The sequence below is a fragment of the Pseudorca crassidens genome, chromosome 8 (assembly GCF_039906515.1).
Source record: "Pseudorca crassidens isolate mPseCra1 chromosome 8, mPseCra1.hap1, whole genome shotgun sequence".
Taxonomy (NCBI): domain Eukaryota; kingdom Metazoa; phylum Chordata; class Mammalia; order Artiodactyla; family Delphinidae; genus Pseudorca; species Pseudorca crassidens.
The window spans coordinates 28,413,092-28,440,671 of record NC_090303.1 but is presented as its reverse complement, the minus strand read 5'-3'; the positions used below and the strand labels follow the sequence as shown (position 1 = coordinate 28,440,671).

The following is a 27,580-nucleotide window of genomic DNA, read 5'->3' as shown; positions in this document are numbered from 1 at the left end:
AATATAATTTTTGTATTCTCAGACCTAGCATAGGTTCCTACAATGTGTAAGTTTTCAATGAATATTTTTTGTTGGAAATAACTCAAGTATGAATATAAAAGAGACAAGTGTTAAAGCTTGTTCTTATGACTTGATTATAGCATCCTATATACACATATGTGCACACACATAATTTTGAAGCTCTGAACTTTAATATACTGTGTGGCACAAATTCAGATGTGATATGTATTATAATGTTAGATATATAGAATAAAAAATTGGTCAGTAAATACTTATGGACTAATTAGTATCAGTGTGAAAATATAACAATACTATTCTTACCCTCTATACTGTATAGTACAGTATATATGAAATATGAATGAAGCTAACTGTTATTATATATTAAAGCACCTTTCATCTCAAGAAAAATCACAAGGCCAAATCCAGTTACTGTCTTAAAATGAAATTATTTCTTTTAAAAAAAAATCATGAAATTTTAAAAATCCCTATCTTGGGGGCGGGGATATCCTCTTTCCTATCCCAATCATCTAATTATTTATCTTTAGTATATTAAATTACTGGAAAATTAAAATTTTTAATGCTCTGGAAACATGCAAATGATATATGCAATATATGAGAATCTTTTCTCCACAAAATATAAGGCATATTTAAAAGCAGTACTTACAAGGGTTAAAAAAATCTTTATACTCAATAAAATCTTATAAACAAAATATAAATCAGTGTTATATTTTTGAAGAAAAAGTTATTTTCCTTTAAACATATGCACATAAATATTATTTTATAAGACTATAAGTTACTGGTGAATCCATACCATCATAATAGAGTTTATTGCTACATCAGGTTACAGTTAAGTTTCATTTTCAGTGAGAAGATACTTTTTCAAAATTTTTGCTCTAGAATGAGTTTTCTTTATTAAGATTTAAGCAAATGTTTTTTCAACATGCTGTTTGTAAAGTCAGCATTGCGTCAACTGAGCTTATAAAAATATTTGATGCTAGCATGCTTTTGTTTGTGGTGTATTTTCAGTATGAGTTATAAGGCATGCAGTTATTCTTTCATTCAGTAAATACTCATTAAGTGCCTACTATGTGCCAATGTGCTTAATTTTGTGAACCAGCCTACTTAGGTAAGTAAAATCTTAGGGAAAACTTACATAAGAAAGAGAGACTAAAAGCAAACCAAAACAAACACAAGAGTAATATCGTTCGTTGCCAAGTGGTAAGAGAATGGAAAAAGTACAGTGACTTTTTAATGCGAAGGCATATTTATTGTAAGTCATTCCTTGAACAAGGTTGGAGTGAATAGATTTCACCAAAAATATAATAAGAAAGCATAGTTACTTGTATCTAGTCATTTAAAATTCATTTCTCAATTTGAAAAATGAGGAATTGTGATTTGTATGTCTCAAGATATGAGAAGATAAGATATTTGAAATTATCATTTGCATGCACAATTTCTAAAACCATTATTCTCTCCTTTCAGAATGACTTCGGGGGCCACAGAAGTCTGGTGAATAAATGGACAACATTCCTCAAAGCTCGTCTCATTTGTTCAGTGCCAGGTCCAAATGGCATTGACACTCATTTTGATGAATTGCGTAAGTAGCTGATGATGTCATATAGAGAATATTCAAACCTTGCCATTACCTTCAAAAATGCAACTTTCTCCAATTTTGTTTTAAAACAGAGGATGTATTCCTAATGAATTCTAAAGATCCTAAAAATCCAATTGTATATGGAGTGTTTACAACTTCCAGGTAAATAACACTTTGCTCTCTTATTATCATAGAAAATTCATGTCCTTTAGATGCTTTCCAAGTGTCCATAATTTGTGAAAATATTTTTGAAAGAACAACGTCGGCTAAACCTTTGAGCTCTTGTGCATTCTTGGGTGCCTGAAATAAGTCATGACCTAAATCATTTTTTACATAAATTTTAACAAAGAATTCACTACTATAAATTTAATGACGAAAAATATATGCCATGCTCTATGTATAGCTTTGACTTTAAAAATTTGAGTGAAATGTAAAATATTATAAACATAGAACTCTGAGTTTTGTTAAAAGTTTGTAGTGATATAAACTAAGGGTGAAAAATCTTTTTCCCTCCCCTCTCCTTTCTCTTCTTTGTCCCTACCCCCTCTTTCTCTCTCTCTCTCCTCCTTCTTCCCCCTCTCCCTGCCACCTCCTTTCATCATTCCCCATGTGCCTCAAGGCTCTTGCTGTCAATCAAGCAGTAATTATTTCCTGACTATTATATTCAGCATAAAGTTTACATTACCTGGAATTGCTAAAAGAAACATATATTTAAATGCATATAAAGAGGGATATGCATTTGGATATGTATAAATGTTTAATAAAAGAAAAATAATTTAAAATCAAAAGTCAGGAAGAGTGCTACAAGGGACTGTGATAGCATAAAGAAAGATTAACTACAATGTCCAAACACTGATTTTTTTCTGTAAATATTAAAGCCATTACAAATTGATTGGACATTTTTACTTAATTTTTAAAATAACGTAAAAATTAGGAAAACTATATTAGTAAAACCAGATGCAATTTCCCATACCTAAATATTTCTCCCCTTTAGTATAAAAACAGAATGACCGCTAAAGAATGTGGGAGGCTTGGGCTTCCCTGGTGGCGCAGTGGTTGAGAGTCTGCCTGCCGATGCAGGGGACACAGGTTCGTGCCCCGGTCCGGGAAGATCCCACATGCCGTGGAGCGGCTGGGCCCATGAGCCATGGCTGCTGAGCCTGCATGTCCGGAGCCTGTGCTCCACAACGGGAGAGGCCACGACATTGAGAGGCCTGCGTACCGCAAAAAAAAAAAAAAAAGTGGGAGGCTCAAATTAAACAAATATTAATTGATTTCTTCTGCTTCCTCATTGCTTAGTACAGTAGTTTTCAGTCTTAAGCTTGCATCAGAATCGCCCAGAGAGCCTGTTAAAATACAGATGCTCGGCCCCGCCCTCAAGAGTCTCTGATTCAGTAGGAAGGGGTAGGGCCTAAGAACACATTTTTAACAAATTCCCAGGTGATGCCCATACTGTTGGTCTAGGAACCACACTTTGAGAATCACTGGCTTAGTGGGTAAAATAATTTCACCTGTCTGCTTCAGCGAGCTTGATGTCATATATGAGTTAGTCTTAACAGCTGTAAATCCTAAAAAGATCTTTCCATGATGATGGATTCCATCAATAGATAAGCAAAGTGTATAACAATGAAAAAGGGACACATAAACATTACAAACTACTATGATGTATCAAATATGTATTAATTTGCTACTTATTCCATTATGAAAATATTGTTGTTAAATTCTATAAGTATTTACTGAAATTTACTGTGTGTCAAGTACCGTGCGATATGTAATTTATGTTACAGAAAAGAAGCCAAGCATGTTTCCTTCCCTCATGAAGCTTGCACTCTACCAGACATTGTCTAGATGCAGCAGTTTTCAATAATAAACTCTTATTACACAAGTTTTTCATTTGGTCTAATTTTTATGTAATTTTCTATGGGTAGAGATTGATTAAAAGGTATGCATTCCGTATTTTTAATGTACACAACTGTTTTATATCTTTATAAATAAATCCCTCAAGCTGTATTTATATAAGCAAAATAAAATGGGAAATTGTGGCAGCTCATGGTAAACTTAGAATTTGCTTCAATTACCTGATTTTTTTTGTCCAACAAAATGATGGGGATAATTGCTATAGTACTCCACTTTTGCTAGGGTGTAATAGCTACTAACTTAAAATGATTTTCTGTGTTGGAAAGAGATGATTTTAAATGCCTTCACACAAATCGAGCTCTGTTACTTGATCAAATACTTTTGTTGGTTTGGGAGTTAAAAATTATAACACATTGACTATTCATCTTCTGCACCAGTTTCAGTTTATAAAATGTGTTCTTAAACATTCTTTCTTGTTTAAACATTTCCTGGTTTCAGCAATGATGCTTAAGTCTTAACATAATACCAAAGTTTATATTTTTATTTTATCTGATATCAGAATTAATCATTACCTTTTAGATTTTGTATATATGTTTTCCCTATCAATGTTTACATATGATATGAATGTATATATTTATAGCATATATTGTCTACTTATGAAATGAATATTTATATGTTCTATGAGTGCTAAAGGTGTTTTCATCCATGCCTTCGAATTTTGAGCAATCATAATTTTGCTTTCTTGTGTATTATTAAAATATATATAAATATATGACTTAAAAAATCCCAAACACTACTTGAGAATTTATGTTCAAGTATTGATAATTGCTATCTGAAATTTAAAAACTCAGTATAAATAGCTCTGTCATTGTGTAAAGATGAAAGTCTGTTTTTGTTCTGTCTTTTTTAGTAACATCTTCAAGGGGTCAGCCGTGTGCATGTATAGCATGAGTGATGTGAGAAGGGTGTTCCTGGGTCCATATGCTCACAGGGATGGTCCCAACTACCAGTGGGTGCCTTATCAAGGAAGAGTCCCCTACCCACGACCAGGAACTGTAAGTGGCCTAGGTGTTTAAGATAGGAAATGAATGAATTTATGCTGAAGGTTAAAAAAAAAAAAAGCAGCTACATACATATTAAATATAGATAATGTAAAAGAAAAATTCCAAGACTATAAATGAAAGAAAGGCAAGGATTTTTCTTTGATAACCATGAAATTCCACATTTAAAGACATGTTCTTCACGGGCATCAGTGCTTAAGTTCAATGCTTACCAGTAGTTAATACCAATAATTCATGAGAAATAGAAACTGAGCAGGTAGCCTTATTTATCTTCTTTTCGGAAAGAGATATAGTAAAAATGGCTTTCACGGAGAGTTGAAACAATTAGGATAGACTTGCTCTCTCTGATTGTGACAAAGGCTCAAGAATTGCACATTAAATAGGAGGAAACAAATTTAAATCAATATTATCTTCCTGTGGAAGTGGGACACATCTCTCAAATAGGTAAAGAAGATATGCAAGGAAGAAACAAACAAAAACCTCATGGAAAGGGCCTAGGTGTTTTAATAGATGCTGTTTACTATCGCTGACCTCTCTCCTTCCAGCCTGTTGTACACATTCAGGCTTATAAAAAGGTGGATAGATCTCAAAATAAAATCAGCTTTAAGTCTGCAATTTAAAGTAGGGAGAAAAAAAGAAAAGAGTGATACAGTAGAAAGTGAGTGAATATGACGGCAGATGTTCTAGAATATGTGGATGGAACCATCTAGTGCAACATTTCCTAACCCTAAGAATTTTTTTTTTTAACATCTTTTTTGGAGTATAATTGCTTTACAATGGTGTGTTAGCATACGGCATTTGTTTTTCTCTTTCTGACTTACTTTACTCTGTGTGACAGACTCTACGTCTATCCACCTCACTACAAATAACTCAATTTCATTTCTTTTTATGGCTGAGTAATATTCCGTAAATATGTGCCACATCTTCTTTATCCATTCATCTGTCGATGGACACTTAGGTTGTTTCCATGTCCTGGCTATTGTAAATAAAGCTGCAATGAACATTGTGGTACATGACTCTTTTTGAATTATGGTTTTCTCAGGGTATATGCCCAGTACTGGGATTGCTGGGCCCTATGGTAGTTCTATTTGTAGTTTTTTAAAGAACCTCCATACTGTTCTCCGTAGTGGCTGTATCAATTTACATTCCCACCAACAGTGCAAGAGGGTTCCCTTTTCTCCACACACTCTCCAGCATTTATTGTTTGTAGATTTTTTGATGATGGCCATTCTGACTGGTGTGAGGTGATACCTCATTGCAGTTTTGATTTGCATTTCTCTAATGATTAGTGATGTTGAGCATCCTTTCATGTGTTTGTTGGCAATCTGTATATCTTCGTTGGAGAAATGTCTATGTAGGTCTTCTGCCCATTTTGGGATTGGGTTTTTTTTTTTTTTTTGATATTGAGCTGCATGAGCTGCTTGTAAATTTTGGAGATTAATCCTTTGTCCGTTGCTTCATTTGCAAATATTTTCTCCCATTCTGAGGGTTGTCTTTTTGTGTTGTTTATGGTTTCCTTTGCTATACAAAAGCTTTTCATTAGGTCCCATTTGTTTATTTTTGTTTTTATTTCCATTTCTCTAGAAGGTGATAACCCTAAGAATCTTTAAGGAAATAATTTCATATGATGAAAAAACTTGTTCTTTAAGTTTAACCATTATTTTAATTTCATGTCAGTTTTATTGTTAAATTCAAGTAAATGATGTTTTTAGATGAGTTTATTAGGCATAGGATGTTTTTAATCTTTATTTTCTGTAAAATTTTTTGCTAAACTTATTTATGAGCATTTCATAAAGATTACTTCTAGCTGATGGAGCTTGTAGGTAAAAAACCTGAATAGGCTTTCAGAAGAAAAAATGAACAAGACAGACTATCCATTGATTATAAGAAGCCCGTTTTAACAGATTTATGCATACATACATATTTATATGTGTGTGTGTGTGTGTGTCTATGTATATAAAATAGTATATACAGTAGCCCAATAATTGTTCCCATTTCACAGATGAAGACTCTGAGGCAAAGAGAGGAGCCAAGATTCATTCCAGGCAGTTTGATTCTAGAGCCTGAATTCTCACCCATTGTTCATAGAGAGTTGTTATGACATGGTCCATTAAGTCAGCAGTATGAACCAAGTGCTGGAGGCAGAAGACAGAAAGCACTGCCTAAGCTAGGAATTAGGGAGGGGCTGCCAAGAGGAGGCAACACCTTGCTCCGTGAATAAAATTCCCTTAGATCAATCCATTAATCCCAAAAGGGGGCAGCTGAGAATATGTCGTTCCATCAACACTACTGGAGAAAAACATATTGAGGCCTTCAAGCAGTGTGTCAATAGAAGGGCATTTTCTTTATTTTTAAAGAAAAACCTACAGCTTAAGTAATACTAAATACAAAAATAAAAGTAAGGCAAGAAAGTGAGACAAATTGTAAGATAAAAATCTAAAATAAGTCTCTTTTGCAATCATTTCTAAATTTTTGCAAGTAGTTTTTAAATGGTGGTAGAAAAGCAAAAAAAATTAATGTTACAAAATATGTTTTATCGTTTCTTCTACGAGTTTATACAGCTATTTGATATTTCTATAACATTAAATAAATAATTTTTTTAATTTACTTAAATAAAAAGTAATTCCCTAAATCCCTTAACTGTTATATTAGTGTATTATTGTGTGTGTATCTGTATACTACATACATATATATTCATAAAGAGATACTCTTCCCGTTTCAAAATAGCTTTATTTCATTTCTCATGAATTATTAATGATCTGTGTTAAGGTAATGGCAGAGACAATTGATTTCTCCTTCTAAGCCTCTTGTTAGATCAAGAACCACTCAACTACATTTCAGCTCTCAAACTCTTACATTAAATGGCAGAAATTAGTTAAGTGTAAGACAAAAAGCAAGAGACTGGAGTTACTGTACTCTGAATGCTTGCACCACATAATTAAATGCAGTGAAAAGAGACAGTAAAATCTGAATTTTCTTGTTTTTGTCTTACTGCCTTAAGTGGAGCATTTAAATCCAGAGGTGATATTATGACAGTGTACAGCACAGCATCCTGTCTGGCTCTCCCTATAGCCATCATCTGTTCTGCTTGGTCCATTCTGATTGGTCAGTTTCTGTGCCATGCAAGTTGTTAACACCTTGAATAACACATCTCCTTATCCCTAGAATTACTGTAATTATTAAAGAAATAATACTTTTGGTCCTTTTTATGGTACTTTTTCAGGGTTATGTTAAAAATAAGGCAATAAAGAATAGTTTATATTGTCTTTTACTTTGAAGAGAGCATTTATATTTTAGCATAATACCATAGGGAGAAATGAAATGCATTCAAGAAAATTTTTGATTTTCTCTAATCTAATGATTAATAGCATTTAGTTATAACATATTCCACTCATTATTTCAAATACTTCATTTAAACATAAAGTATATGGTGTTGTCACTAATAGAGGCATCAGACTTCTCTTGTACACTGAATTCATTAGATGCATTTGCAATTTTTGGTAAGAAATGATGACATCCCATCGAGACTTAAAATATGTTTAGAAAATGTACATTATATATTACATCTACTAATTTAAGTAAAATTATTTTGTTTTTTAGTTTAACAGTTACTTTAAAAATTACAGATTTAGATTCCTAGCTCATTGAGGCCATATATTATATAAATTATAATCCTATTCATTATATTTTAATCAAAAGATAATATTTTCTTTATCTTAATAGTGTCCCAGTAAAACATTTGGTGGATTTGAGTCTACAAAAGACCTTCCTGATGATGTTATAACATTTGCCAGAAGTCATCCAGCCATGTACAATCCAGTGTTTCCTATTAATAACCGGCCGATAATGATCAAAACAGACGTAAATTACCAGTTTACACAAATTGTAGTAGATCGAGTGGATGCAGAAGATGGCCAGTATGATGTCATGTTTATTGGAACAGGTAAATGTTTTAACTTCAGCTCTAAATGTTCTTCCAGAACATTGCATCTAACTAATTAAGTATACTAAGAACTGAAGGAAGACTTTATAGTCACTCTCAAGATATAGTTAACCTCTAATAAATGACTAAAAAACCTGAACATTCTCCCATTCCAATGTGTTATTTTTTTAGGCAAGTTGACATATATTTATTAATTTAAATTAAATTTCCTTTTCAATCAAAAGTTGATAAATGTAATCAGGTAAAGCTGTGGATTAGGTGAACAATCAATGTCTATAATTGAATCATAACTCTTTTCTGAACAGTGGCTTTTCAGGACAAAAATGTATTGCTCAAATCCCAAGACATTCAATAAAAGTTCTAGAATATATTGATGCAAAATTATCCGAACTTTAAAATTATCATAGAGTGCAAATCTTCCAGAAAATAAATTTTGGCAACAAAATTTGTTTAGTGTTTTTACCATACAATGAGAAGGAAAACAAAGCAAAATAAAACTTCATCAGAAGACCAACAGAGTGGACCTAAGGAATCGTCAGATACATTTTAGATCCATTTCTATAGACATTTAGTGACGTATTTTTTACCAATTCCATGATTAGAAACAAACATTTTATAGGTATATTTTCAGGATGAATTCCATTGCTTTTATGACATATTATTTTATTTTTACCCTACTCTCTTTAATAATACTTTTTTAAAAGCACCAGTTACAAATCTGAAACTTGCTACTTAGGGTCAGATTCCAAGGTAATAAATTCCTAGTCTCCATTAACATTGTTAACTGAAATAAATCAATAGGAAACAGAGTGAGTGCTCCACTGAAACCTGTATAATAACATTTATTTTCCCTTGGTGAGAACAGAGAAAGAAATTGCATTAAGTACAGGGGAATGCCAACTGCACAGTAAGTGCTTTAAAGACTTAAAGTTTTATAACAAAATTGTGAAATACGTTATCAAGTGTAAGTGTCAGGTTCTGAGCAATACATTACAGTCTGCTTTTATGAGTGAGAAAGTTTCTCTATCAAATAAAGGAATCCCAGGGAGACCTGGAGTTCAATAAAAGTCAATGAATTGCAAGTATCAACTTCTGGTTATAAATACCTTGAGAAATTATAAGATGATAGGATTTCTCTTCAATAAATATTAGTTTATCACTAATGTCAAATTATAATTAGATCTCTCTACAGAGTAGTTAAACTTGTTCAGTAATGTCACACTTACCTTTTTCTTCACCTCTGGCCTAAACATGTTGAGAAGTCCCCCACTCATTGTCAATGCAACAAAAGCTTGCTTCCAGCTATTTGACCAAAGAAACCTAATCATGAATTTTCAGTTCTTCTTGGACGCAAGCCGTCTTTAAAGGAACCAATTTCATGAGCACGTTGAATGTCTGATGATGTGGATGGCTATCGGTCAGCACAGAACAGGGTCATCTGTCAACAAAGTAAATTGATTACAGTAATTTTATCTTTTAAGTAAGTTACACATTGATCCTAGTTGAGTAATCTGATTCAATTTGTGTGAAATTGTTTGAAATACTACTCAGTAAAACTTGATCTGGAACACAGATAAAGTTATTTTGGGGTATTGGAGAATGATCAGAGGCACTGAGTATATTAACCTAATTTACCTTTAATCTTTGGTGTTATGAGTAATCTAAGGTCCTGTAAACAAAAGGATCTGCTTAAAAGAGGGATTTTTTTTTTTTTTTTTGACTTTACAAGGGATACACTAGCAACCTTTCTTGGTCTCATATAGCACATCATATTGATCCCTTGAAAATGGTTATCTGTCATATGAATACATTGAATTATTTTTCTGGTGTAACTTTACTGGTAAGATTTTCTTCTCGAATAATTAGACTGTTTAATTTGATTAAAATGAGCCAATTGAAGCTAAAAATATTTGATCAACTGATCAGAAATGGTATGTTGAAGAGTCAAATTTTTGAATTTAATAAATCTCTGTTCTTTATTCTATCAAGAATAGGAACCCATCTGTAAATACTGGAAAATAGTAGCTTCTTAACCCCACTTAGAGTAAAAGTGCCAGGTCTTATCATTAAAACAATTTACCTCTTTTAACAATGAATCAACAGTGCTTTAAATCTCTATAAAATGTATTTATTTTAACAGTTTTCATTATTTATGGTTCTGAATTTAAAAATTTTTTAGTACTCTGAAGTTGATTGAACAGCATGTTAATTAAACCAATTTGCTAACCAAAATTGATTAGCCAGTTGTTGAAAAACCACTGTAATAAGTAATCCAAGGTATTTACTTTGAGAAATCAGATTATTGTCATTTATCAGGTAATGGTCATTGAGCTGTTGTTAGGGGCCTCTAACGACTAAAGTCTTCCTCGTGGGAAGAAGGTGAGCAGCCAGGCTCTGAGGCTCTAACTACTTTTGTTGCTTGACAACATTCCTTCCATTTTGCTTATATTTTAAGCATTCATAGTAATTCCTGGTTGCATAACAAAAATGGGAAAAACTTGTAATGTCAAGCTGGTAATTTTTTTCTTTTTTTAGTATATTTTGTTATAGAATGAAAGATTCTTTACATTCTATAGTGCTTTACAATTTTCAAAAGTTTCACACAGATGATTTCATATAACCCCATAATAACCCTTTTTTCCCCACCCCTATATTGCCCCTCCCCCTTCTGCCTCCCCACTGGTAACCGCTCATTTTGTTCTCTGTATCTGTGAGTCAGCTTCTTTTTTTGTTATAGTAACTAATTTGTTGACTTTTTAGATTCCATGTATAACAGATATCGTACAGTGTTTGTATTTCTGTCTGACTTATTTTACTTAGTGTAATGCCCACCAAATCCACCCAAGTTGCTATAAATGGCAACATTTCCTTTTTTTTATGGCTGAGTAGTAGTCCATTGTATATACATATACCACATCTCCTTTATCCATTCATCTGTTGATAGCAATTGTAAATAGTGCTGCTAGGAACATTGGAATACATGTATCTTTTTGAATTAGTGTTTTGGGTTTGGTTTGTTTTGTTTTGTTTTGGCTATATACCCTGGAGTGAAATTCCTGGGTCATATACTATTTTTAGTTTTTTTTTTGAGAAACCTCAACACTGTCAAACTGGTATTATTTTTAGTTTAGTTTTGTTTTTGAGACACCTGATAGTTGAGATTAAAAAGTACAAATAATCCAACCTAGTGATTATTATATATATATATATTTTTTTTAATTACACAGGTTTAGGCTAAAATCATCTCCAAAGCTTCAGATATTTCTAAAAATTCAACTATTTTTATTCCATAGCTATGTTTATACTTTATCTAGTTTCATGAAATGAATTTGTATATATTACTAATGCTGTAACAATAAAATAAATTTTAAAATGCTGACGTCAAAATGTTCTTTCTGGTCAAATACTGATTTCATGCATTAACACTAAACTCTGTTCAGATCTATTTAAATTGTGGTCTTCTCCACTTTCTTTCAAAGATGTTGGAACCGTTCTTAAAGTAGTTTCAATTCCTAAGGAGACTTGGCATGATTTAGAAGAAGTTCTGCTGGAAGAAATGACAGTTTTTCGGGTGAGTGCTGCTTAATTTCAAGTGTCAACAAGTTCCCTTGTATGTCTTTCCCCCAGGACAGCTGCACAGTGAACTTGGTATGGACAAGCAGTCTAGCATACCCTTCTAATTAGCTTGTCAATTAGAAAGCCAGACACTAGTCAAAATAAACCTTGAAACTTTCAATGCTAGTTAAATCAAAAAATGTAAAGAAATATATCCTTGGCTCATATTTTGTTTTCTCAATGATAAATTATATGATTTACATTTTATATTATTTATGTAAGTTACCTCAATGAACAAACCCTGTGTGCCTCCTACCCTCCAAATCCCCTCTTTCACACTTAATGGTATAACTGGGATGATAGGTAACTTCCATGAATGTATTAAAGGAAATACATTCAGAATGATAACGGAATGAAGACATTTCAATAATTTTTTAGCTTATTTGTGAATTGTTTTATCATATTTTCCTAAAGAAATCATTTGTTAGCAAAAAAAAGTTTGAGGTTTTTATACCACTTGTGGAAAATCTGTTATGAATTCCTAGTCTACACAATTATGAAGAGTACAGATAGTTGTCCTTTTGTGCTGAATCACTGATGGCCCAAGTAGGTTTATATAGGATTGGGGGTAGAGGCAGCAGTATATGGATTGAAGTGAGGGAGGAAAACTGAAGTAATGTAACATACACCACATTCCTTTTAGAAAGCCAGCTAGGAGGAAGAGTTTGAATTGAAGCACACCTTGATATAAATCATTTATGAAATATAACAGAGAAATAGATGCCTATCAAAGGTGTTATTTCAGTTTTTGATTAAAAAAAGGCAAAAATCTGAGACAGTTATAACTGCAAAATAATCTGGAATTAGAAGAATTTCATGGACAGAAAATGAGAAAATATAGGATCTAGTCTCACAACTTAACATTATCTCATTTAGTCTCCAGAAATCTCACTTTATCTATAAAATGAAGTGGATGAATTAAAGTTTTCAGTTGATTAAATATTTTGATTGTAAGGAAAATCTTCCCAAGACTTCTTTTAGCCCCATACTTCTAGACCAGTTTATTAACACAATAGAGCTCTAGCTCACTATTCAGTAATACTTTGAAGAGAAAATAAAGTAAAATATGGCAAGCTTTTAATATATATATATAGATTCAAGTAAAGTTATGATTAGCTTTGAAACAGATAACTGGTACATCATGACACAGACATCTTGTAATAACTAAACAATGTTCTAATGGGAAGGGCTTAGGTTCTTCAGTCATAGCTAGCTACATGGCAGTTCTGTTTGGAACCCATACAGTCCCTCTGAGCTTCCCTAGCAGGAAAAATAATACCTACCTCACAAGGAAGCTAGAAGAATTAGAGACACTATATGTAGAACATCCAGGACAGTGCCAGCTCCTGTGCTTAGAATCTTATTGTCAATATAATTTTACTTGTTTTAGTTTGTCTACACTGAATATAAGCCACATTCTCAGTAGCCTTCTCTACTAATCCTTGGTTTAAGTCTTAGAATAACACAGTCATCATAATTCTAGTACGATTTTTAAAATCAGGCACTTGGACCTTACTTTGTCTGGTATAGAATGATGACTAATCCCTATCTTTCACCAAGTCCCATTTCATTATTTACGCATTGATACTTTATCCTACAAATTCAAAAATACAATTATGCAAATAGACTGTGTCAGTAATACAGAGCCCATCTAGATTTAGCAAACAAATTATGGGCACTGAGGGGCAGATACATATACTGCTGTCTTGTGTCCATTGTTGTGTCTTCAGAGCCTAAAGTGTGTTTTCAACCTACATTTATTAAATGAACAAAGGAATCAGTATTTACGCAAAAATGAAAAATGAGAAATTAAAGAGTTTAAGGTCTTCTTAGGGAGACCCCACTTAAAGTGAGGTGCCAGAGTATGAGGAAGATAAACCGAGAACAGCAAAAAGTTATCCTGCTGATTATATCCCATATTATTCTAGTAGAAAAAAATTTTTACCAATTCTGTATTTTTGGAAATCTATATTACCACCACTGTAGCAAATGAAGTTGCAGGAGTACTAAAATATTGTTAACTTTAGAATTTCTTAACTATTTCCAGAATCTTTTACTTTTGAATTTGTCATGGTTCCTTTGCGTATTCCCCTTCAGTTATAGTATATGATTATAACAAGTTCCATTTACTAATTCAACTGTAAACAAACATGTCTACCATGGTCCTGGCACAATGCTAATCATCATCTCTGGTGATTCAGAGATGAACACTATAAACATGGTCCCTGACCTTGTGTAGCTTAGAGACTCTTCCATGTTATCCTTCATAGTTGCAAGTACTTAATTTATTATCTTTTAGTACAATTAAGTTTTATCTTGTAGAATTGTATCATTATGTCATGCCATTAAAAAAATAAGGTTCTTTTTATCTATTATTTTCCAGGATTTTACGAATCAGAATATGTATAATTTTGCAGTACTACTGTGTTCTAGCTAATTTTCAATCCCTACATCTCTGGGATTTTAAGTTTACATTTCACATCTTATCTTTGTTTTTTAATAGTAAATCAAATTTTAGTTTAAAAATATTACTTTAAGCTGATCTATTAAATGACTTTTAACAAAATCTTGAGAGGTTGGAAGCCAGCCATCTTGCCAACCCAAATATTTAATGTCTATTAGATTTTGTTAGTGTTTTGCAATTTCCAGAGAAATACACAGCCGAATTACACTTATGATAACTATTGAATGACTTTTTTGTGGTTTTTTAAGATGTCATGAGAGAGGTTCTTTATTCAGTTTTTAACAATTAGGTATGGATACGTAATATTGTGCTTTCATGGAAATGATTGTTTACGAGTTTATAATTTTGTTAAAGGATTGTTTGCAACGTGGGACACATCTTCCAGAGATAAATGTTCCATTTTTCTCCCATATTCTGTTTTATGCATTGTTGTCATTATTATTTCTTTGGCACCCAAGTAGACAAAACGTATTTGGGCAGAGTTTAGAGAAATATTTTCTTTCAGCATTCTGTTCCATCAGGCAAAGTTCATACATATATTGTGGTCTAGCAATTGGAATATTTCACTGTCAAACTTTGTTTAATTTTGCAGAAGGAGGGCAAAAAACACATTAAAGCAATTTCTATATACACTGAAACAAGCGGAGAAATGTTACAGTTTCTTTATTTTTATTTGAGCCTTGCAAGTCATTCCATTTAACATAAAATAAAATTTAAAAGGGTTAATTTGAGCACTGTGGTAGTTTGACAAGGTAAATAGACAAGGAACAGATTTAGGGTCTTGGTAGTATCTGATACTCTTGGATTTTAAAAAGAAAGACATTTAATGTCAACCAACCAGTTAATTTTACCATAATATCATCTCCAGGAGACCATGTTCATTATGTGTCTTTGCTAGACTGAATAATCAAACCTCATATAAAGTCCGGAATTAAAGCCAGTACTATGTCCATTGCCATCTTGAGGTTGGTTTTAGGAAAACACCCTGGCTAATCACAGAACATTCCAGTGGTTCCAGTTACATCTAAGATACTTTTTTTCTGGGTGAAATCAAATCCCGATCAGAGTATAGAAAGAAAAATATTCCTCAGTAATAAAATTTCCATTTTAGAGTAAAATTTTTGTAGGTAACAAGATGTGAGATAAAATTGGCCTTGGTATAGGACTCTAGAAATGACTTTAAATAGCCATCATATATTCAAAATGGTATCAAAGTACTAAGACACAAACCTGATTCCAAATATTACTTGTAACCATAAATTGGTGTTTGAATCTCATTTACTATGTGATTCCAAACAAGTTGGTTAAAGTCAGTTGAGGCTCCACTTCTTCATTTCATAATTTTTTTTTAATGAAGATTACTGGTAAATTGTAGCTATTGTTAACTAGTTATACTAATGAAAATCTCATTTAAAATAAATGCTTGAAAATTCTACACCTATACCTTGTTAAAAAAAATATTCAAAAGGTATGAAAACCAGACGTATGCTGATTTTTACTTTACTCACATTGAGATTTTTTTTTTCCCAGTCCAAAGAGGGTTTTATTTTTGAGACAGTGAGGTGTTCAAGTCGCAATGCATTTAGTACAGTGGGTTTTATTTATAGTCCTATTGACTGCAAAGGATTGCAAGGCAGTTACATTGATAACGCATGCATTTTAAACCCAATTTATGCAATATTCCATGAACAGCTGAGCAAATAAATGAAAGAGTTTAATTTTCATTCAAATGTAAATCATAATTGATGCTTTCCAAAACCTAGTCTATTAACTCATTCTAAAGGAGCATCAGCATGCGTAGCATCCAGGGAGCTCTGTCAGATTCTCCTGGGATCAGCAGGTTGAAAAGCTCTGCAAGTGTGCAAGTTTAATAAGGACTAGATTAAAATATCTGAAAAAAATATATAGCAAATTAGAGTCATAGAAAATCTTGAAAAGATGCTAAGTTTTTAATTTCATTTTTACTTGAACTCCAATTAAATTTGCTCTTGAAACCAGTTTCATGAAAATGCTTATGAAGCTACATCTGTTTTAAATGAAAGTTGTATTCATCACCAACTAGGGCTCAGAAAAAATATAGCTTATTTAAATGGATGTCATCTTAATATATTGTCTATTAAAATTCAACCGCAGGCAGCATATAGCACATCCTATTCCAAACTGTTATTACTTTCCTGGTCTGAAAAATAAGTTTCTTTTAATTAAGAGATTCTAGGATCTTAATTGAAGAACGTTAAAATTATAATATGGCACAATGGAATTTCTTGTGTTTTGGGGTTTGTTTTGTTTTACAATTTATGTATGAAGTGATCATTTCCATCTACCTTACAGACATTTAATTTTTTGTATTGTCAATGAATGTGAAATGTCTGAAAATTCACCAGCTTCACTTTTATATAGTTTCACTGAAGTTTTTAAAAGAACTGAGACATAGCTAACTTTCATTTTAATTATACTAGCTGTTGATTCTCTAAGAAGTACTTTCCTTGTACCTTGGCTATAAAATTTATTTCATGAAAGTCCCTATGAAGTTAGCTGCTTACATAACCACTTTTCCTGTGAAACTCTTGGAATGGAAGAAGCTGCTATGGAATATTTTCCTAACTCTTTTGAATTATTTGTTTGGGTTCACTTATTCCAATATTATGTAAACCTAAATACAATTGTCAGTTTTATCTTTTAAAACTAAAAATCTATGATGAATTGGCCCCTTGATTTTTGTGATTTGATGCTACTAAATTCCAAAGATCTTATTTCTGTATAGAGAAAATTGGTAGATATTTCTTTCATCATAGTTGTCTTTATGATTGACAGTTCCTATAGAAAATTATTTTTAATATCATTAAACTCTGAAAATAGGAAATTATGGGAAATCTCTAACTTATCCCATCAAATTAATTTACATTCTAAATCATTTGTCTCATTTGTGTCTCAGGCAGGTTGTCTTAAATTTGTTAACAAAATTCTGTGCTCAGCTTAGATGTCAGGGTTCAAAGTGGAAATTTGCAATTCTGCAGTACTCAGGGGGTAATTAAAGCCACAAGAGTGGATAAGCCCACCAGGAACAATGTGGCATCCAAAGAAGAGTGGAAAGGAGTCAACAAGACAAGGCAAGTATATGAGGAATGGCTGGAGATAGAAAAGACTGAAAAAGGCTGAGAATAGTCAATAAAGAGTTTCAAGGCATAATGAAATCTAAAGGAGGAAGCAGTCAAGAAGAAATGACTGGTCAATAGTGCCATATCAAACAAGAACTCTAGCAATAATAATAGACTGAAAGCTTCCATTCAGCATCAGTGATTTCTCTTTCTGAGAATCGTAGGCCACCTCTCTAGAGTAAGGGCTAGACTCAGTGGGCTGAGGGATGAATGGCACTGAATGGACATGAAGAAGTAAAGATGGTGAGTATAGAATATTCAGATTATTTTCAAAGAAATTACAGCTAACTTTAAAGGATTAAGGAAAAACTTCCTTTAAAGGATGGCCTCCTTTATCTCATATACAAATTCAGTTGAAGGAACAGAGCATAATGGGGAGAGTAAAAGAGTAGGAGAGAAGGGGGAAAATTGGTAGGGAATTCATTTATTCATTCATTCACTCATTCATTATTTAACAAATATTTATTGACAACTTGCAAATTACACTTAACCTTTGAACAACTTGGGGGTTAGGCGCACCAACCCTTCAGGCAGGGGAAAATCTGAGTATAACTTTACAGTTGGCCCTCCATATCTGTGGTTTTGCATCAATGGATTCATCCAGCACTGATGGTGTAGTACTATAGTATTTACAATTGAAAAAAATCCACATCTAAGTGGACCCACAAAGTTCAAACCCCTTTTGTTCAAGGGTCAACTGTAGGAGCAACAATCCCAGGTATGTGGCAGTGCACGAAACAGCCCCAAATCCCGGGCCTAAATTAGTGTGTCGGGCGGTAGAGGGGTGGGGAGGGCTGGGGCCAGGGGAAGATAAACAATTAAGAAAACATATGAGAGATTGGTTCAAGATGATGGAGTAGAAGGGCTTGCTCTCACTCCCTCTTGCAAGGACACCAGAATCACAACTAACTGCTGAACAGTCATCAACAAGAAGACACTGGAACTCACCAAAACAGATACCCCACATCCAAAGACAAAGGAGAAGCCACAATGAGATGGTAGGAGGGGTGCAATCACAATAAAATCAAATCCCATAATTGCTGGGTGGGTGACTCACAAACTGGAGAACACTTATACCACAGAAGTCCACACACAGGAATGAAGGCTCTGAGCCCCAAGTCAGGCTTCCCAACCTGGGGGTCTCGCAATGGGAGGAGGAATTCCTAGAGAATCAGACTTTGAAAGCCAGCGGGATTTCATTGCAGGACTCTGACAGGACTGGGGAAAAGAGAGACTCTACTCTTTCAGGGCACACACAAAGTAGTGTGTGCATCAGGACCCAGGGGAAGGAGCAGTGACCCCATAGGAGACTGAGCCAGACCTACCTGCTAGTGTTGGAGGGTCTCCTGCAGAGGTGGGGCAGGGGGTGCAGTGGCTCACCGTGGGGACAAGGACACTTGCAGCACAAGCTCTGGGAAGTACTCCTTGGCGTGAGCCCTCCCAGAGTCTGCCACTAGCCCCAGCAAAGAGCCTGGGTAGGCTCCAGTGTTGGGTCACCTCAGCCCAAACAACCAACAGGGAGGGAACCCAGCCCCATCCATCAGCAGTCAAGTGGATTAAAGTTTTACTGAGCTCTGCCCACCAGAGCAACAGTCAGCTCTACCCACCACCAGTCCCTCCCAGCAGGAAACTTGCACAAGCTTCTTAGATAGCCTCATGCACCAGAGGGCAGACAGCGGAAGCAAGGACAACTACAGTCCTGCAGCCTGTGGAACAAAAACCACATTCACAGAAAGATAGACGAGATGAAAAGGCAGAGGGCTATGTACCAGATGAAGGAACAAGATAAAACCACAGAAAAACAACTAAATGAAGTGTAGACAGGCAACCTTCCAGAAAAAGAATTCAGAATAGTGACAGTGAAGATGATCCAGGACCTTGGAAAAAGAATGGAGGCAAAGATCGAGAAGATGCGAGAAATGTTTAACAAAGACCTAGAAGAATTAAAGGACAAACAAACAGAGATGAACAATACAATAACTGAAATGAAAAATACACTAGAAGGAATCAACAGCAGAATAACTGAGGCAGAAGAACAGGTAAGTGACCTGGAAGACAGAATGTTGGGATTCACTGCTGCAGAACAGAATAAAGAAAAAAGAATGAAAAGAAATGAAGAAAGCCTAAGAGACCTCTGAGACAACATTAAATGCAACAACATTCACATTATAGGGATCCCAGAAGGAGAAGAGAGAGAGAAAGGACCCGAGAAAATATTTGAAGAGATTATAGTCGAAAACTTCCCTAACACGGGAAAGGAAATAGCCACCCAGGTCCAGGAAGCACAGAGAGTCCCATACAGGATAAACCCAAGGAGAAACACACCGAGACACATAGTAATCAAATTGGCAAAATTTAAAGACAAATTATTAAAAGCAGCAAGGGAAGAATGACAACATACAAGGGAACTCCCATAAGGTTAACAGCTGATTTCTCAGCAGAAACTCTACAAGCCAGAAGGGAGTGGCATGGTATACTTAAAGTGATGAAAGGGAAGAACCTACAACCAAGATTACCCGGCAAGGATCTCGTTCAGATTCAATGGAGAAATCAAAAGCTTTACAGACAAGCAAAAGTGAAGAGAATTCAGCACCACAAAACCAGCTCTACAAGTGCTAAAGGAATTTCTCTAACTGGGAAACACAAGAGAAGAAAAAGACGCACAAAAACAAACCCAAAACAATTAAGAAAATGGTAATAGGAACATCATATAGATAATTACCTAAAATGTGAATGGATTAAATGCTCCAACCAAAAGACACAGCCTTGCTGAATGGATACAAAAATGAGACCCATCTATATGCTGTCTACAAGAGACCCACTTCAGACCTAGGGACACATTCAGACTGAAAGTGAGGGGATGGAAAAAGATATTCCATGCAAATGGAAATCAATAAAAGCTGGAGTAGCAATACTCATATCAGATAAAATAGAGTTTAAAATAAAGAATGTTACAAGAGAAAAGGAAGGACACTACATAGTGATCAAGGGATCAATCCAAGAAGAAGATATAACAATTATAAATGTCTATGTACCCAACATAGGAGTACCTCAATATATAAGGTAACTGCTAAGAGCTATAAGAGAGGAAATCGACAGTAACACAGTAATAGTGGGGACTTTAACACCTCACTTACACCAATGGACAGATCATCCAAAAAATGAAAATAAACAGAAGCTTTAAATGACACAGTAGACCAGATAGATTTAATTGATATTTATAGGACATTCCATCCAAAAACAGCAAATTACACTTTCTCCTGAAGTGCACATGGAAATTTCTCCAGGATAGATCACATCTTGTGTCACAGATCAAGCCACAGTAAGTTTAAGAAAACTGAAATCCTATCAAGCATCTTTTCTGACCACAACACTATGAGAGTAGAAATCAATTACAGGGGAAAAAAGGTAAAAAACACAAACACATGGAGGCTAAATAATACGTTACTAAATAACCAAGAGATTACTGAAGACATCAAAGAGGAAATCAAAAAATACCTAGAGACAAATGACAGTGAAAAGACAACGATCCAAAACCTATGGGATGCAGCAAAAGCATTCTAAGAGGGACGTCTATAGCTATACAAGCCTACCTCAAGAAACAAGAAACATCTCAAATAAACAATCTAACCTAACACCTAAAGGAACTAGAGAAAGAAGAACAAACAAAACCCAAAGTTAGCAGCAGGAAAGCAATCATAAAGATCAGAGAAGAAATAAATGGCATAGAAACAAAAAAAAACTATAGCAAGGATCAATAAAACTAAAGGCTGGTTCTTTAAGAAGATAAACAAAATTGATAAACCATTAGACTTATCAATAAAAAGAGGGAGAGGACTCAAGTCAATATTAGAAATGAAAAGGAAGTTACAACGGACACGGTAGAAAAAGAAAGCATCCTAAGAGACTACTACAGTCAACTCTATGCCAATAAAATGGACAGCCTGGAAGAAATGGACAAATTCTTAGAAAGGTATAACCTTCCAAGACTGAACCAGGAAGAAATAGAAAATATGAACAGACCAATCACAAGTAATGAAATTGAAACTGTGATTAAAAATCTTCCAAAAAACAAAAGTCCAGAACTAGATGGCTTCACAAGTGAATTCTTTCAAACATTTAGAGAAGAGCTAACACCCATCCTTCTCATACTCTTCCAAAAAATTGCACAGGGGGCTTCCCTGGTGGCGCAGTGGCTGAGAATCTGCCTGCCAATGCAGGGGACACGGGATCGAGCCCTGGTCTGGGAAGATCCCACATGCCGCGGAGCAGCTAGGCCTGTGAGCCACAACTACTGAGCCTGCGCGTCTGGAACTTGTGCTCCACAACAAGAGAGGCCGTGATAGTGAGAGGCCCGCGCACCGCAATGAGGAGTGGCCCCCGCTCGCCACAACTAGAGAAACCCCATGCACAGAAACGAAGACCGAACACAGTCATAAATTAATTAATTAATTAATTAAAATTGCACAGGAAGGAACACTCCCAAATTCATTCTTGAGGCCACCATCACCCTGATACCAAAACCAAAGACACTACAAAGGAAAATTACAGACCAATATCATTCATGAATATAGATGCAGAAATCCTCAACAAAATACTAGCAAACAGAATCCACCAACACATTAAAAGGATCATACACCATGATCAAGTGGGATTTATCCCAAGGATGCAAGGATTCTTCAGTATACACAAATCAATCAATGTGATACACCATATTAACAAATTGAAGAATAAAAACCATATGATCATCTCAACAGATGCAGAAAAAGCTTTTGACAAAATTCAATACGCATTTATGATAAAAACTCTCCAGAAAGTGGGCATAGAGGGAAACTACCTCAACATAATAAAGGCCATATATGACAAACCCACAGCAAACATCATTCTTTTTTTTTTTTTTTTTTTTTTTGCGGTACGCGGGCCTCTCACTGTTGTGGCCTCTCCAGTTGCAGAGCACAGGCTCTGGACGTGCAGGCTCAGCGGCCATGGCTCACGGGCCCAGCCGCTCTGCAACATGTGGGATCTTCCCGGACCGGGGCATGAACCCGTGTCCCGTGCATTGGCAGGTGGACTCTCAACCACTGTGCCACCAGGGAAGCCCCAAACATCATTCTTAATGGTGGAAAACTGAAATCATTTCCTAAAGATCAGAAACAAGACAAGGATGTCCACTCTCACCACTATTATGCAACATAGTTTTGGAAGTCCTAGCCATGGCAGTCAGAGGAGAAAAAGAAATAAAAGGAATACAAGTTGGAAAAGAAGAAGTAAAACTGTCGCTGTTTGCAGGTGACATGATACTATACATAGAGAATCCTAAAGATGCCACCAGAAAACTATTAGAGCTAATCAATGAATTTGGTAAAGTAGCAGGATACAAAATTAATGCACAGAAATCTCTGGCATTCCTATACACTAATGCTGAAAAATCTGAAAGAGAAATTAAGGAAACACTCCCATTTACCATTGCAACAAAAAGAATAAAATACCTATGAATATGCTTACCTAAGGAGACAAAAGACCTGTATGCAGAAACTATAAGACACTGATGAAAGAAATTAAAGATGATACCAGCAGATAGAGAGATATACCATGTTCTTGGATTGGAAGAATCAATGTTGTGGAGATGACTATACTACCCAAAGCAATCTACAGATTCAGTGCAATCCCTATCAAATTACCAATGGTATGTTTTACAGAACCAGAACAAAAACTCTTAAAATTTGTATGGAGACACAAAAGACCCCAAATAGCCAAAGCAGTCTTGAGGGAAAAAAATGGTGCTGGAGGAATCAGGCTCCCTGACTTCAGACTATACTACAAAGCTACAGTAATCAAAAGACAACATGGTAGTGGCACAGAAACAGAAATATAGATCAATGAACAGGATAGAAAGCCCAGAGATAAACCCACACACCTATGGTCAACTAATCTATGACAAAGGAGGCAGCAATATACAATGGAGAAAAGACAGTCTCTTCAATAAGTGGTGCTGCGAAAACTGGACAGCTACATGTAAAAGAATGAAATTAGGACACTCCCTAACACCATACACAAAAATAAACTCAAGATGGATTAGAGACCTAAATGTAAGACCGGACACTATAGAACTCTTAGAGGAAAACATAGGAAGAACATTCTTCAACATAAATCACAGCAAGATCTTTTTTGATCTACCTGCTAGAGTAATGGAAATAAGAACAAAAATAAACAAATGGGACCTAATGAAACTTCAAAGCTTTTGCACAGCAAAGGAAACCATAAACTAGATGAAAAGACAACCCTCAGAATGGGAGAAATTATTTGCAAACGAATCAACAGACAAAGGGTTAATCTCCAAAATATATAAACAGTTCATGCCGTTTAATATTAAAAACACAAACAACCGAATCCAAAAATGGGCAGAAGACCTAAATAGACATTTCTCCAAAGAAGACATACAGATGGCCAAGAAGCACATGAAAAGCTGCTCAACATTACTAATTATTAGAGAAATGCAAATCAAAACTACAATGAGGTATCACCTCACACCAGTTAGAATGGCCATCATCAGAAAATCTACAAACAACAAATGCTGGAGAGGGTGTGGAGAAAAGGGAACCCTCTTGCACTGTTGCTGGGAATGTAAATTGATACAACCACTATGGAGAACAGTATGGAGGCCCCTTAAAAAACTAAAAATAGGACTACCATATGACCCAGCCATCCCACTACTGGGCATATACCCTGAGAAAACCATAAGTCAAAAAGACACATGCACCCCAACGTTCATTGCAGCACTGTTTGCAATAGCCAGGTCATGGAAGCAACCTAAATGCCCATCGACAGATGAATGGATAAAGAAGTCGTGGTACATATATACAATGGAATATTACTCAGCCATAAAAAGGAATGAAATTGGATCATTTGTAGAGACGTGGATGAATCCAGAAACTGTCATACAGAGTGAAGTAAGTCAGAAAGAGAAAAATAAATATTGTATATTATCGCATATATGTGGAATGTAGAAAAATGGTACAGATGAACCGGATTCCAGGGCAGAAATTGAGACAGAGACATAGAGAACAAACGTGTGGACACCAAGGGGGGAAAGCAGCGGGGGGTGGGGGTGGTGGTGTGATGAATTGGGCAATTGGGATTGACATGTATACACTGATGTGTATAAAATGGATGACTAATAAGAGTCTGCTGTATAAAAAAATAAAATTCATAAATTCAAAAAAAAAAAGAAAACGTGAGATGCCTCTGCTGCTGTCCTCATATCCTGTCAACCTCACCTCTAATTCCCACTGTGTGTCTTTCAGTTTTTGCCCCAGCACTTCCCTGACAGGCAAAAGGGCAAGCAAGAGTCACAACTGAGGGTGTGGGAGATTTAACAACCCTGTGGGCATCCAAAGAGTAATGGAATATTTCCATATTTATATATATATATATATAAAACTTTTCTTGGTACAAGCCTCAGTGGATAGTTTTGAGAGTCATTGTCTACTATCCTCAGATTTTGTCTCAGTGGTACTTACATGACCTACTTTTTATTGACTTTTCCTCCCTCCTCTCAATCCTTAGTTCCTTACTCTTACTCCCTACCTTCAGATAAGAGCTTTGAGCTATCGGAGGAAACTCACCTCCTCTACCTATATGACTCAAGATAAAGGTCATATATAAATCATATATATGCATAAATGTCATATATATGTATTTCTAGGTAGTGATAAGCACTCAAGAGAAAAACTAAAGCAAGGAAAGGATATGGGAGTGTGTCTGTGTGCACGTGTTGAGTGTGTATGTTGTGCGTTTGAAAGAGGAGAGATTTGAATAAACACTATGTGATGAGCAAATTTGTAAAGTATTTTATATTTATTAATTCATTTAATCGTCTTAGCAGTCCTATGAGGAAGGTACCATTGTATTCATTTTTCAGATGAGAAAACTAAATTCGAGATTCTATACCACACCTAATATCACACTTCTGGCCAAGTTTGTGTTACTACTATTTGAACCCATACATTTGACCCCAGAGTGCAACTCTTTACCCTTTCTTCAGGGCTTAACTTCAGTCACCTACACAGAGAGACCTTTCAGGATTTTGTTCTTCCCACCTAAGCCTCTTTGTCATCAGCTGTCTCTGAAACCGCCCAGCCATCTCTTCTTAGAGTTCTGTTTGTCATTGATGAGACATAGGATGGAGCACAGTTAAATGAAAGTGAATCTAAGAGTATAAGCGAATACATTCAGGTGAATAGCCTTTTGGTGGTCTAAGTTATTCAAAGAACAGTCTTTATTTATGCAGCATACATAGGTTTATGATAAGCTTTAGCAGAACACTTTAGCAAAGTATATTGGTGATTACTTCCCTAGTCATGACTGCTCTAGATTAGCCAGTTGATAGAAATTAAAGAGATTATGTTCTCCAGCAGAGACCTGAAGTGTAGGTCTTTGCGTCTTAGTCATTTTAATAATAAAGAAATTATCTCATCCCAACTGAGCTCTCACAGTTCTTGACAGCTGGAAACCAGCTTAGTACTCTCAGCTCATCCTTGGCGCTATTAGGAGCTGCCCTGACAGTCTCACGTATGCCATGGTCTTGGTGTTCTCCAGTTGAACATACAAATTTTCACAGATCCCCAACATCAGATGGGGCCATTCTCAGACCATTATGAATTAAAAAAAAAAAAAAAAAAAAAGGCAAGACCATTCTGTAATCATGTCTGAATATCTAAACACAGAAAAGAATGTAAACGTTGTCCAAACCATAAAAATGACCAGATATCTCCCTACTCTGCCCTAGTGAGTGATTGCTACTTTACCTATCGCTACTTTAGCTTCACTCTGTTTTTCCCTCCTAAATAAGACTTATGAAGATACCGAATCATAGAATTACCTCTGCTTTTTGACAGCATCCAATGCAAAGCAAAGCCCTACTTCCTGGAACCCTTCCTTAAGTTACCTAACACAAGCCCAAAACGTATAAGTCCTTTCCATCCCTCTCTTACTGAGCTTCCCATGAACAGTGGGCAATAAACCCAACCTGATTCGTGGGTATGTTCCTGATGGTCGTTAACTGGAGGATGCACTTATTGTCTGCTCCATACATACAACACTTGTCTATGCAATTTCTTTTACATGTCTTATTTCCCAGTTATAGTGCTTCTTACAGGCACTGAAGTTATCTTTCTGGAAATTTATGTTGGTATTTTATGACTTTTCTAATTGACTAAACAATTCACATTTTGTTTTTCTTCTTTAGGAACCAACTGCTATTTCAGCAATGGAGCTTTCCACTAAGCAGGTACTATATTCTATATTTTGTTAATTTTATGTTTCAAATAGATAAATATGTTCCATCAGATTTTATGGATTTATTAACAATTGTTCAAAAAACAAGAGAAAAAATTCTTACAATAACTAGTAGGAAACTGAAGATAATTTTCATTGCCCTCGTGCTTTTGACCAGTCTCATATATGTCCTATAAATATATTTCTTAGGTCACTATTTGTTGTAAATTTTCATTTATAGCATTTCTTTTTTGGTCATTATAATATAATTTACTCAGTAATTATTTTCATCTGTCTATCCTTTAAAATAACATTGGTGAATATTTCAGAATATAAATAAATTTATAATTTAATTTGTATGTATAAACAGAATACATTATATAGGGTAATAAAATTACGCACTGGACTATATATTTTTGGAGGATTTTTACTTAAAAGTTAATTTTACTTTTTCAGTAGTATTGTGTGCTAGAGAAAACATTTAGTTTGGCTAAATATAAAAGGGAAGCAGCAAAATGGTCGCTGCCAAATGATGTTATTAAACTCCATGGATTCAAATGTTAAGGGCAGCGTGTTAAATTAAGTCTTTTCATTCACGTTGAATGAATGCTT

The 27,580-nt window shown here is 34.8% G+C and overlaps 1 protein-coding gene across 2 annotated transcripts in view; it reads left to right on the top strand.

Annotated features, from left to right (window-relative positions):
• Positions 1–27,580, top strand: part of SEMA3A (semaphorin 3A) — a 507,605-nt gene that overhangs the window by 456,233 nt on the left and 23,792 nt on the right. For both annotated transcript variants that reach the window (XM_067746089.1, XM_067746090.1), the window contains 6 exons: positions 1,483–1,597; positions 1,687–1,756; positions 4,362–4,506; positions 8,236–8,455; positions 11,935–12,026; positions 26,940–26,981. In XM_067746089.1, the coding sequence (XP_067602190.1) occupies positions 1,483–1,597; positions 1,687–1,756; positions 4,362–4,506; positions 8,236–8,455; positions 11,935–12,026; positions 26,940–26,981 (684 nt within the window). The remainder of the gene's footprint in view (positions 1–1,482; positions 1,598–1,686; positions 1,757–4,361; positions 4,507–8,235; positions 8,456–11,934; positions 12,027–26,939; positions 26,982–27,580) is intronic.